Genomic DNA, 15,286 nt, shown 5'->3' with positions numbered 1-15,286 from the left:
TTGAAGGCTTTTTTTTATACAACTTAGAATGGCAAACAAGCTAACGGCCCACCTGATGGAAAGTGGTAACCGTCGCCTATAGACACGAGCAGTACCATGGACATAACAGAGTATACTGTTTTGCCCATGATACCCCCCATGCGTTGCCATTCCTGAGGACTCAGGTGTTATTCCTCTGTACCCAGTAAATGTATATTTTAACTCAACATAGTTTCACTTCATGTTATACTAGTGTATATAAATAAATCTATTTGATATCATAATTATAGAGTAATAACATAATAAGTTAAATACGTACGCAAATGATGATAAATATGAATAAATTTATCTATATAAAATTGTATTCTGGGTTACAAGGATTTTATGAGGAGGCAGATAACATTATCAAATTTTAGGTCAACTTGAGTTTATCGGCTAATTAAACTAATGCACAGTTTCAAATATCATAACGGACACTGCAGTGAGAAGTCACTATTTATAAATAAAATATCATCTGACAAAAGACATATGTAAATCTAATAAAACATATCTTACTGTATCAACAAGAGATATTTCTATATAAAGTATATCTAAATATTGTTTTAGAGCGCAAGCGGCATTAAAAGTTGAACAGAACAATTATTTTCGTCCACATCTTTTATTAGTCACTATTAGTCACAAATCGAATAAAAGAGTAATGTATTCAATATTATCCTCAAAAAGGTTCGAGCATTTGAATATGTCATCAATGGGTTATTTTATACTTACATTCCTTAAAAAATAGCAAATATTAAAATATTTCAGGTTATCTACTCTCAATTGGTTAGCAAAGGATTCAATAATAATGTAAGGAACATGGAAAAAGAAGGTTTACCAACTCGCTTGAATTTTTATTTTTTTAATTTTTATATATTATATCACCAATTCTGAATCATTTTGTAATCAAGTACTCCCATATTGATTTTGACACTATTGTGCCGCAATTTTTTAGTAGAGCAAATGATCCTTACAAACAATAAGCAAGGTGGGTTGACATTACCTATTTACCGTTTTCTTTCTGACTGTATAATTTTTACAAAGAATGTTAATATACGATGTAATGTGGGATCTACGAATTATATCTAAAAGTTAAAAATGGATAGCTACTTTCATTGGTATATTATTCTATTTCATTTATGTACTACTATATGGTTTATAAATACCAAAACTGTCAAAAAATTTACCCCCATTTTTGCGTATCCATTTCATTTTTCTACAACTATTTCATTTTTCTTTTGGCGAACGCAAATATTTTTACATAAAATTACAATACCCAATTCCTATAATTAATAATGGTTCCCTACAAGAATTTTCTGTAACTGTTAAACAGTTGCAATTTTTTTATTTTTTCACCTAGTATTGCTTTTTTTATTGGTATATTCTATTTAATTTATATAGTACTATACTCTTTACAAATACAAACCCTGTCAAAAAAGCTAGCTAAATATCTTTATTTTATTTATTAAGTACTACTTTTAGGTAAAATACATTAATAAAAGTACAGATAGGCAATAAAACATCATACGTAATCAAGCAGGAAACTGGAATAGAACGGAAGCAAGTAAACCCGTCACACCTGTATTATAAACCAGGAACTATTGGGCGCCGATTATCGTCTCCACAAGCATAAACAAGCAGACTACCAGCTATTACCATCTAATGATACCCATTACCGGCTTATATCGTCAGTCACGTATTCATAGAGCTTCGCAAACAATATTGGATTGACTCACTTTCACTTTAAACTCGAATCGGAAATGTCCGTACAAAATTAAGGTGACGTCATCGGCCGCGTAGCAAAAACTCCGCAAGGTCTCTCTATTCTCAGTCTCCGGCAACCAAGGTCGGAACTCGATCATGCATTGTCATAGTTGATCAACTTTTTGCTTATAACCAATTTCAAAATAAGAACAAGTACGTTTTCGATTTACGAAATCTATTCACAGACCATTTGAATAATCGATACGTATAGTCTGCAAAATTATGATATAAGAATGGTTTCTTTTATCCTCAAAAAAAGATTGATATCACTTAGAAAAAAACTTATATATTATATTGATTTAGAATTGGTGAAGATATCACACACACTAAAAAGGGTTGACTCAATAATTATTGAAACAGCACAAATCATATAATTAGTAAATATTAGTAAATAATATTAGGAAGTTTTTATTCATAGCAGGAACACTAAATACTAAATAAAATTACGCAGTAATTAAATGATTTATTTATTTTCCGGTATTATTACTTGAAACTCGAAAAAATGTGGAAACGAGTTGACATGACTACTAACATTTATTTCTGTATTTATTAAAGGGCTTTTATATTAGATCCAATTGTATGTCTTATGTATATATATGTTATGTCTATATGTATAATTATGTAGTACTCATATAAGTTACTGGTCAAAATAGCGGGCAATACAGTATCGAAGCCGCTAGTTTAACCGGCACGTTTTATTCAGTTCTGTTACCTATTTAACGGTAATAAAATCGAATTTACAATCACTGACTTTGTATTTATGTTTTATTATTTTTGCTTTATAAACTAAATATTACTTCTGACTAATAATAAAATTGTAACTAGATGATATTTGTATATAGAAGATATTTAAGAAAACTTGATATAAGGGGTCTCAGTGTGATGGAAATCAATACAACAACTTTCAAAAGTTTTGTTTGTCTGTCTATCTGTCTATTACCTAGTATAAATTAGTATCAAATCGAAACATTAAATAAATTAGAACACTCTTTATTTATACTTTAGTTTTTAATGAAATTTTGTAATGCTGTTTGTTCCAACTAGAAAGACAGCATGTTTTTTTTATCCCTATAACAGATGGGCCTAGTAAATTATAATAATCACCTTAAGAGCAAAACGTTTTCCGGTTAAGGTTTTGCTAATACATACTCGTATATATATATGTAAATATTCATACTATAAATCTGAAAGTTTGTAAACATAATTTGCATGTTTTACGGTAACACTTTAATAGATTAGATTTAAATGAAATTTCTGATACAAAAATACCATATAACCACATCCTGGATTAACATACAGGTTACTAAATATTTTAATTTATGTGGGAAAACACGGGGGTCATGGTCGGTATTACATAATTATTTATATTTCTCATCTTGTATGTAGGAGTATGTAGCAGTAACCTACCATCACTATTCAATAGTAATGTTATATAATACACACAAACAGTTTATTTAACAGTTTCCGCATAACTTCTATTATATTAATAGAAAAGACAAACAAACTAATCCATCTGTTGGAAAGTGGTAACTGTCGCTCTCGAACAGTGCCGCCAGACAATATCACAGTATATACTGTGCCGCCTACATATCCTTCATATAATGCTATTCATAATGACTAAGTTATTATGCCGTTCGTGTAAGAGTTATATCAGATGTTTTGATGTGAAATAAGGATCTACTTTCGTAATATATTCATGTAATGTTATAATCTACGGATTTTACGAAAACAAAAATTATCTTTCGTGTTAGCCTATATATCTTTTTTAGCAAATTTTATTCAAATCTATTTAACAGCTAGACAAAATAATATATGTGGAACTTTGCACGCACTCATATATATATAATATATATATACACACAAAAAGTAACATATGTACCCTGTCAAGTCGACCTCCACGTGGTCCTCCTGGTGCTGAATTCAGGGTGTATAAATCAGTATCAGCTAACTGACCTGACTGTTCATTCTGACCTATCATCCCTCACTAGTGTCCCGCCGGGGGGAAAGGGATTGTTAGCAATGGAGACTGAGAATCCCATTGCCAGCAATATACCCAACCAGGTCGACCTCTTCGCGGTTCTCCCTGGAAACTTTATGGTTAATTCCAGATGAATTCATCATGTAGGACTAACAGACCTGCTTTCATTCTCATCTATCATCCTTCACTGGTGCTTCGCCAGCGTATCCCGTTAGCGCAGGCGGGGTTACCATATAATGGTATGGTTTCCAGGGAGAACCGCGAGGAGGTCGACCTGGTTGGGTATATTGCTAGCAATGGGATTCTCAGTCTCCATTACTAACAATCCCTTTCCCCCTACCATACCATTTTCGCCCATCAAATAAAAAATTGGTGTCCCGCCAGCGTAGACCGTTAGCGCAGGCGGGGTTACCATTCCATTATCATCCATTAAAAAAATATTATATTATATATTTATAAATAAGAAAGTGAGTTTGTTCGTTTATTTGTTTGATTCCATAACGGCTTAACTAAATGTCATTAAATTTTACATACATGGCATACACGTAGTACCTACGACATATGCTTCTTTTTAACCCGGTCAACTAATATGTCTCGGTCACGTGGACGAAGTCGCGGGCAAAGATAGTGTTATATTATGCATTCCGAATCGAGACTTGCACAATATTTGTACGCGTAAAGCGTCATGAAATGATGTCACCGGCAGGTGATAGGCTTTCACATCGGTGAACAACCGTGTCTGAACGTTGATTGAACAGAATGGAAACAGTCTGTTTGTTGATGCAAATGACCTGTAACACTATTTTATAGTACAATTGTTCAAGTCACCCATAGTTTGGTTTTGCTTCCGTTGATCAATCTAATAATTTTTAGTTTGGTTAGTTAAATCTTGTTTTGTTCTTAATTTGAATTTTATATGTAATAGCGATATACAGCATACGTAAAAAACACTACTATAACAACAATGCACAAACAATGCAATCCATTGAAATCTTAAGATATAATAATAAATAATAATAAATTTCTTTATACAAAGGTAGTTAGTTACATTACAGGGTTTGGTATCTTCTGTTAAGCAAAGATTGCTTGTATTAGGAGAAACCGCTGTTTCATAACAATAATAATAAATAATAAGATAAATAGCAAAATAATATCTATAATATTAAAAACACTTTTTTTGTGTTTTTAAAGTTTGTATTCAGCATCGGTCAACTAGGGTCAAAGAGGGGCAGGATTATTTTAGAAACATGTAGGTACTCATTGCTAGCAATGTTAACTTTATGCTTCCTATCTCTATGAAACCATCATAGTTAAATCCTGGTGAACTTGTCACTATCCTCCCTCTGTTCTCTTGCTAGTAATATTAACGGAGTTACATTTTAATTTTACAAAATTGTATAATCTATGAAATGGTTCCGCGTAGACAAAGACACGGGAAACAAGTTACTACTTGATAGTGAAAATATATTTATACTTTATATATTATGTGTGTACTCCTACATAAATATATATTTATTATGTTTCGTATATCTATTACGAAATATAAATATAATTACTGTAGTCTTCATCGTATATTATTAAAATTGTACATTTTACGTAATTAGTACGTCGCGTTCACTGCGCTCAATAAAGCACGTTTTACATTGAAAGTTATTAATGTTTCAAAATTATTATTTACGTTATATAATAATATCATAACAATATTATTCAACTAAATTCTTATACTATGACTCATTATTGTATGGGTACGACTACGGGTTGACCCTGCTGCCCTTGTCGATTTTCACCAAGAGTGACATAATAATATTATGTTTCTTGTTACGTTATTTATGATTATAGTTTCTTTTTTTTTTTGTCTAATACTTAGAATAGCAAAACAAGCTGACGGCTCACTTGATGGAGAGTGGTAACCGTTATATATACTCATGAACAGCACAATGGGCATTTCAGAACATCCTATGACGCTCATGGTAGCCCTGTCAATCGTTATCATTTCCAATGACTATAATGCCTCAGTACTCTATATTTGTATTGCCATACCCACCCTCCAAACTAAAAGATAGTCATGCAAGCACAGCTGCTTCACGACAGAAACGAGTGTATCAGAGGTACCCAAACGCATGCAGACAAGGAGGGAGGGAATTATTAGTAACAGGTTCGAAAGACTCCATTGCCAGTAATATGCCCAATCAGGTTGACCTCCATGCGGTCCCCCATGAAAACCATCATAATTAATTCCTGTATATTGATCATGATGGGCTAGCTGACCTAACTTCATGCTTACATATCATCCTTCATTGGTGCCCCACATACCGATAGCGAAGGTGGGGTTATCCTTCCATTTTCATTTAAAACACCGTTGCAGGCAACTTTACTAGTCTACTTTTAGTATAGTCACATATTACGAGTATGTATTAAATCGAAATGAATATTGTATTTGAAACTTAAAATTGCGGAATCAAATTTGTAGAGCTGTATACTTCCACTCAAAACTTATACTTCATTAGGGAAAGATTTCACATTTTTTTTTAAATTGCCTGCATTAGGAACTTATAAGCTTTCATCCTTCTATTGAAATCTAAACTTATTTAAGCTCCGCTTTGTTTAGTTAGTTCTGTTAATTTTAGAATTGTAAATTAGAAAAGGATTGAATTAGCATGCTGTCGCTTCGTGAAATACGTAACTATTTTAAATGTAAATAAAAATATTCTATATATTTCCATACGATCTTCATAACATCCATCCATACTATAAATGTTTGTGTTGATAAATGAGACGATTGACTTTATCTTCCTTTTGGTACACCATCGTCAACTTATATTAATTTAATAGAAAAAAAAAAACTAAAATGTACGCTCGTTAAGTTAAACGGATATTGTCATTAGCAAATAAACAATAACAAAAAACATCACAAACAAAATAGTCCGCTCGATCACGTTTTCTAATTAAATAAAAACCATGAAACACGATGCACCTACTTTTCCTCTATTAAACCCCAAAAGGTGACCTTGCGATGCGTCCCGAAGTCTATTAATAAATTTTTTAACGATATGAAATCACGCTATGGGCCTGTAAACTGTAATATAAAATGGCATTACATGTTTATAAATTTTGAATACCAAGCTCTAGTAATTGCTCAGTATTCGTTACATGTTATAAGCCTCGTTACACATTAACTATTGGAGCAACACACAGTATAATGGAGTGCCAATGGAAGAAAAAAAAAACAATTTGAGTGTCATTTAACAAACCAGACTTAGTTGACTTGCGTAACGCGCATGCAAATTACAAATAGAATAATTAATAACGCCAAGTCTCAAGCCTGTATTGGTAGTGATTAGAAATGCTGAGCTCGAATGTCGTTAAGTAAAACTTCAACTGAGAGGTCAATTAACAAGTCCAAGGCTGGGCAACATTTGGTAAACTCACACACATCTTATCATACAAAACAGCTCAGTGCCGGATACCAGTTCTGAATCTAGAAAGAGTTTCAATTCTTAAAATTGTATTTATATCCGTTTTACTCACGTATTAATTTTGAGATTGACCACTGCAATTTAACGATCGTCATGAATAAGTTCTCTTGTTGGCTCCGAAACTAGTCAGATAATTTCGAAGTTAATACTTAATACGTAAAGAAAGCCGACATAATTTTTTTAATACAATATAGGTAGTTATTATTATAATACAGTATAGTAGAATAAGCAAGCTGGATTAGCAAAAGGCTAGAAACATAGAACCGACAATCGATGGGAAGAAAGGTTCTTGAATGGCGATCTCATGCGGGCAAGCGCAGTGTAGAACACACCTTACTAAATGGAATGACGATTTCGAATACATTGCAGGGAATCAGTAGATGCAGGTAGTTCTTGACCGTTCCTTATAGCAGTCTATGGAGGAAGCCTACGTTCAGCAGTTGACGGATATTGGCCGAGATAATGACGACGACGTCGATGATAATGATAGTAGTTAATGAAAGATGATATAATTATTTATTAACAATAGCTTTAAATCTGTCAACGACGGCTATGTATACTCATATAATATATAATATGTATACTATATTCGCCGCGGGGTCTACTTAATTAGAAATGAGGGTGGTCAGTGCACCAAAGTAACTATGTAGCATACAATATCCGTATCAATACGTACAATATCAAGCAAAAACATTTCTGAGAACAGCGAAACAAGTATGCAAAATCAGTCTTGAGTTTTCCGTTAACTAATAGTGTATCTCAAAAACATTGGTGGGTAATCAAAGATAGTACCATAAGATCGATGATAAATGATGACGATATTGATGATAATTGTTAAACTCTTATAAATTTTCCATTCGTTAATAGTGAGTTTTATATTTTGAATAAATAATTAAGTTGTTTTGGAACTATCCACAACCTAATATTAGAAAGTTGTACCGTCGATATGGAATCAAAATTGTAGACTGTACAATACTCGTCTATATAAATAATGTTGTTAAATAACTGAGATTTGAGATTCTTAAAGTGAAATAATAGAATAAATAATAAATAATTTCTATAGTAACGATCAATAGGTACCAAATTTATTCGCCACTTTACCCAATTTAAAAAGGTAATCAAACAATCTGTTGCAACCATTAGATAGATAATATAAATAGGTATAAATTTTGATCTTATAGATTGTCAAATTTATAAACACACAACCTAAGTAGCTAGATTCGATTTTCTAAATTTTTCATTGAATTCGATTAAACAAAAACGCGGTAATCAGCTTGACTTCGATAAGTTTGTTTACATGAATAACAAAAATTCGAAATTTCATATATAATTCCTGTTCTCTATATTAAAGTAAAATACGTTGATCGTTACATTCTTACTAAATTAATAAAGGTGGGAGTGAGTTTGTTTATTTGTTTGTTACTTATTAGCTTTTTAACGACTTTACCAATCACCACGAAATTTGGTATACAGATGAAAAAAATACTATTTGGGATGGATAAGGACATAAGCTATTTTTATGCCGGATAATGAACATATCCTGGTATCATTATATCGAAGCCGAGGGTAAAAGTTAGGAATTAATATAAGAAATAAGTAATGACAAAAAATATGACACGAAAAGATAGTATTTTTTGTTACAAACGCATACCTCTCGTTAACCTATTTTAACGATGTAGTAATTATCTCTCTGAGAATTTATGATTTCCTTCTCTCTGTATATAAATTAAAAATTGTGTAAATGCGTATCGACAATTATATATCTAACAAGTATGCAAGAATAAATAATAGTGCGTGTAGAACATCACTAACTGTTGGAAAAGCCGGTGTCACGCTGCTGACTTCTCGGCTTTCTCGGCGCCCGCCTCTAGAAAGTACCGGCTCTAGTACACACTCGTCATAATAATTATTATGTTTACACAAACCACTGTTGATTGGAAATTGTATTTTTTTTTTATTATACTTATAAAAAAATAACTAATTATTTTTGGGTGATAATGGAATGATATCTTCGCCTGCGCTGTCGATATACGCTGACGGGGCACCAGTGGTAGATGATAGGTGAAGATGAAAATATGTCAATTAGCCCATCATGATGAATTCATTAAATAAGTTATGATGGTTTCCAGGGGAAACCACGAGGAGTTCGACCGTCTATCGTAGATTGCTAGCAATGGGGCTGCTAGCCATCATTACTAACAATCCTAGCACACTTTAAACCACAGTATCATTCATGTTTTTTTTTTTCAGTAAGAATTATTTTAATTATGTTAAATTTATTATTGATAACTATAAAAATAAAGGTTTTGCTAGAAGAGAACTCTCATAGAGTTAAACTCGCCTGTTGTACATCCTTATTCAAAATAAATTATAACAATGTAATTTTTGTGTACAATAAAATATAAATATAAAATTGTGAAAAGAGCTCATCGTAAGAGTAAACATCGTCACATAGACAGTACCAGTTTATTCGGTGAACACAAACCGACCACGGTAAAAATCCAAATTATTAAAATTCCATTTTTGATTGAAAAGAGCAAAAGTCGAGATTATTGATCACTCACTAATTATAATTGACCGACTATTGACCGACTGAGACTAATATAGAATAAATGAAATTGAAAAGTTACTTGAAAGTTAAGTGTATATTGATAAGATTAGTTGATTTTTTTTAATAACTTATTAATTTGGAAAGTCTAGAATGAATGTAGTAAGTACGTACACCAATAGCTGATCTTGTCTGGAAATCTTTGATACTTATCGACATAATAAAACATTTAAACATGAAAAAGAACGGACTCTGTATATCTCGTAAGGGATCGGTTTAAAGATAATTAATAAGAAGCCACTAGTGACATCTAAAATATAATATAGATAACTATAAATTTTAGTTTAATAGCGCCATCTATTGAATAGTACGGTACTGAGTGCTATTAATGATTGATAGTTTCGCTATTCGACGCTAGATGTCGCTAAACTACACTATAGTTAAAAATTTCTGTTATTAAACAATTATTTCGAATATCATAAAATATTCACTATTTTTCTAAATTATAACTTAAAAAATATGCAACTAACCTTCCATAACATATACAATACTGCCAACATCTCCTTCTTTGATGATGAGGCTACCGGCGGCATATTCTACTGGATACATGCAATCCACTATTTCCCGGATCTGAGTCATCTCCAGATTCTTCATGAAGTCATTGTCCAAAATTGCACCTTTGATCAACTCCCGTGATCTGAAAATAATACAAATATTTTAACTCCTGTTGTTATTTCATTAATATTGGGGGTCTAGTGATGACAGTGATAGCACTATACCCTGTCAAATTGAATGCGTCGCCATCCCACTAAAAATCGTGATGAATTAAGAAAGAACTAAGCATAATAGTTCTTTCTTAATTCATCACGATAGGCTAATCGACCTGGCCTATTTTCACCCTGACCTATTCTGATCGGTACCTGACTAACGCATAGTACAGGTGAGGTTACCATTTAATTTTCATTGCTATAAAAATTTAATTATTATTGCCGTGAAAATTTTCTTATTTAGTTCTCATTTATTAAAAAAACCCATGCGTTGAATTTCATGTTTCTACATCCAGCAATTTTGACTACGTGATAAATGATAATAATCTATCAGTATGTTATATCTTTTCTTATATGTATAACCTACGATTATCAAGTACAGTTAAATATTTTTATGTTTCCAATCTATAATTTTTTTTCAATAAATTCTCTATTATCTTAACAGATATATTTTTAAAACTGCAAGAGTTATAAATAGAAACCTATAAATAGCACTCGATAACGAGTTTAATTACTCGATAAGTGTAGATATTAGGGTTCTGTATCGATCAACACACTGCGATAAGCTACTTATTTAACATTTTTTTTTTAACTTATATATTACGTTAATTTGTACTTTTTATACTACCGCCTATAGACAAAAAAAAACGTCACGTATATCATAAACTATACATAGACAGACATAGTCTGCTTGTTTGTAAGACATTTAAGTGCGACATGACGTCTTTGAATGCCATTCTGGATGAAAGGTAGTCGATCCTTATAGGGGCAGTGCTGATGACGCGAATCGACAGCTGGTCTACGTGATAGGCACGTTGCATTGCGTAAATGAGAACTTAAATTTGATTTTCGATACAGTCAATTTAAAAAATAAAATGTTGAAATTTATTTCTAATCTGAGTATTTACAGTTGTACTACATGTGTTACCAAAGATTTTTCGTGACATAAAATAAATAAACAAGTTTTATGTTTTGCCAAACTTGCCAAAACTTTGGTCATATGGCAAAAACATATTACGTCGACCTCAAAAATTTATATAATTGGGATAAAGGTAGGAAGATGATGATGATGAATGATTTTTAGTAAAAGGTTTTGTGTATTTAAAAGCCAATAAGAATATTAAAATTGCGGGATTTTTTAAACAAATGCTTCATCCATTTCTTGTTGATGCAGTAGGTACATTACAACATAGAAAAGAAGATGCATGTTATAATGCAACATCAACATTCTGTTAAAAGCATTGTCAAACAGCTATAAGAACACAACTTTAGAAATGTAATGTGTTTAAAATTATCATACGTACAACGTAAGTAATTATTGAGTTTCTTGCAGATTCTTCTTGACAAATAACAACATTCTGAGCCTAGCAGTACAATCATAAGGAATGACAAGAGATTATCTATTTGATAAATCTATTTGAATTAAGATTTCTTTTTTAGTCTATTCAAAGTTTAAAGTACAAAAATATTACAACAAATGTTTGCTAGATTATCTTACATGAATATTTATATATAATACAAATTATAATATAATATTTAATACCATCATATTATATTTATATCAGTTGACCCGACTGTTTTGCCATATAAATGTTTTTTTTTTTCTGTAGAGGAAAACTATAATCACTTAGCAGTATGAAATATACCTACTATACTTTAATTCCTATTTTCATACCTACCAAATATACATAAAACATTTTATAAAAATCGATTAAGCTGTTGCAGAGGCATTCTACTACAAACACCGTAACTGATAAAAAATAATATTTAAAATTTTGGATTGGTTGGTAACTGAGATACAAACAGAAAAAAAAAATACGAAATGAGAACTTCCATCTTTTTTAAGTCGATTGAAAATATTCTGTATCATATAGTGCAGGAGTTCTTAAACTTTTAAGATAACGGAACGCCCACTAAATACCTTTTATTTTATGAAACCACATATCAAACGATTACAAATCAAAAACACTGTAATTTAAATAAAAACAAAAGTTTTTATTAGAACTATTTTTAAAATAAAACACTTTATAGCTTCCTTTAATTTTTAATGTGAAGAATGAAATTGTTTCATTGTATAAATAATTTTGCGGAACCCAGGTGACTTCTGTACGGAACTTCTAGGTTCCGTGGACCTACTTTAGGAATCGCTGATATAGTATATTCTGTCTATAGTAGAAATCCTCTTTTGTACACGAGGACTCACACTTGTCACTTGCTAAATAGCTACAATTATGAAACAATTCTATTGTTGTCATTGATAGGTATTATTATATGAAAGAATTACTTTTCTTGAAAAACTAGCACATAATACAAAGACAAAACAGGTATTACGATATTATTTTAGGACGGAAATAATTATGTCATTTATAACATTTTATTGCTGTGTGGTCCCGGCATAGAATGGACCATCCCTTCCTTGGGTATTGTAAGAGGCGACTAAGAAAACTTATTGGTAGAGGAATGGACAGCAGCGTCCTTCTTAAAACATTGTCAAAAGCAAAACTGCGCTTGCTTGTTACTTACTTGTCAAGTGTGGCAACTATGGGTAAATTCCTCGTAATTGTATACAGCAATAAGGAATCGAATGTGAAAAAAATATACAAATTTTTATTACTTTCGTTTTGGTTTTTGGTTTGGTTGGTTGATTGGTTTGGTTTCATATAAATGCAATACAACTGAAATAGCTGTTTTTTTTTTTTTTTGTGAAAAACAAACAATTTTTTTATGTTATTACATTTTTTGGTGCCTTTGCCAATTCTTGGACTGTATATTCCATTAATGAATAGAATCTTATCAATAAGCGGTACATGAGGTGAAGCTGGACAGCAGCGACTGCAAAATATGCTGAGTACGTGATCGATCGACTCCTGAATAGGTAGCATCTATCATTTCAACGTTTTGATTTATTGGAGATGAAATATATTACGTATTTTATATTAAGTCGATCATATGTGCAGTTTATGTGATAAACAGACACATAATGATAGATTACTACTATTATTATTATAGTTTGAAAGATAAACTATAGTTAGATTTTCTTAATCGTTTTTAATAAAAGATAATAACCTAAATTGCATTGAATTACAGTAATAAAATTATATTGTTGTCTATAAAAGGTATTTGTTGGAATAAAAGAACAACTGATTTTGTTCATAATAACAACATCAAAATGGTAATGTAGAGTCTTTAAGAAATATACGTACACGTGAATTTCTTCAATACAAAAACCAATAAAAACAGGCCATTTCTATATGACGTATAACGATATAAAATACACGAAACAGATTGTATGTTAGAACTTCAGAAACAGTTGTGAAAACTGCATCCATTTTGAAGCTGTAGTTTTTGCGTGATGCCCTAACAAAATTTACAAGATATAAAATATTTTATATTATGTATATTAATTTTTCTTAAATATCTCCCAAGCACAGACATTGTCTAGTAATAATTTTATTATATTAGTAAGATTGGCAAGTTGGTAATTTCATTGACTATATTTGTCCTTTCTGATAATTAATTATCAGTTATCCATCGTATTGTGTTCATGTAAATTACACTGAATCTTGTTGCTACTAAGATTTTATATACCCTCACATGTTGAGTTATTATTACGAAAAAAGATAATGTTCTCAATTAGTTCAAATTTTATTTTTTAATGAGACTAATGTAAACACTTTTTGCACAGATGATAAAATAACTCGGTCATGATAAAATGCGAGCTAAATTCGGTAAATGCATTTAAAAAATTAATAATATAAATATACAATGCAAAGATCCGAAAATTCTCTTCTAACTTACGTATATGACTAAAACAAATTAATGAATAAATTAAATATATTTAAAATTAATAAATGTACATGTTTTTTTTTTTTACAACTTAGAATGGCAAACAAGCTGACGGTCCACCTGATGGAATGTGATAACCATCGCCTATAGACATGAGCAATACCATGGACATGTATAAATAGTAAAATATAAACCAAGACTGACATATATATATATATATATATACATTTGTAATTATCATGGATTAGAAAAAATTGTATTGGAAGACAACCTTTAAATAGAGTTTAATAGTTAGGGAGACTTTGTTGCGACGTTATATTTTAAATAAAATTAAATAGATGTCAGATTTGTGGAGACATTTTGGCACGTTTAGTACAAACATTTTTCGCTGGTTGGAAGTCCATAATTTGGCTGACTACGTACTATTTTTAGTCTAGCTTCTTAGTCTCTGAGTGCATCTTATTGCGTTATTGTACGTAGGTAAATTAAAATAACTCCTATTTTTATAAATGGATCTAATTATAATATGAGTTGTGTCTTTATAAAGAAAACGTATTTATAATTTTTTTAAGTACTTCTGCATATTCTGTTTTAACAGAATTTAATATACTTGAAACATTTCTTACACCACTGAGGTGACGAATAAACATACGGCCCACCTGATGATAAGCAGTTTCCGTAGCCTATGAACGTGTACAATGCCAGGGGCATTACGCGCGCGTTGCCGACCTTGGAAAAACCTCATTATCACTTTTTATAGAACCCCATACTATAGTCTCTTGGAAAAATCTCGCCAGGGAGCTCATTCTTATACGATGGTAGAAAGTGGCCGTGGGCATCATATTGAACAATTCCTTTGAGCACTGTTCGTTCTATAATAAACACGCAGAATGAGGCAAAATCTCTCCTATGACTTGAGAGATCCGATATCGCGTCTATGTTGGGGATCATC

General features: G+C 31.3%; 1 protein-coding gene across 3 annotated transcripts in view; it reads right to left on the bottom strand.

The window, feature by feature from the left end:
• Positions 1–15,286, bottom strand: part of LOC113516069 (cGMP-dependent protein kinase, isozyme 2 forms cD4/T1/T3A/T3B) — a 146,347-nt gene that overhangs the window by 40,486 nt on the left and 90,575 nt on the right. For all 3 annotated transcript variants that reach the window (XM_026900417.3, XM_026900418.3, XM_026900419.3), the window contains one exon: positions 10,312–10,478. In XM_026900417.3, the coding sequence (XP_026756218.2) occupies positions 10,312–10,478 (167 nt within the window). The remainder of the gene's footprint in view (positions 1–10,311; positions 10,479–15,286) is intronic.

The sequence above is a fragment of the Galleria mellonella genome, unplaced genomic scaffold, assembly GCF_026898425.1.
Source record: "Galleria mellonella isolate WM207_F2 unplaced genomic scaffold, CSIRO_AGI_GalMel_v1 utg74, whole genome shotgun sequence".
In the NCBI taxonomy this organism is placed as follows: Eukaryota; Metazoa; Arthropoda; class Insecta; order Lepidoptera; family Pyralidae; genus Galleria; species Galleria mellonella.
The sequence above is the reverse complement of the archived record's forward strand: the minus strand, read 5'-3'. Positions and strand labels throughout refer to the sequence as shown.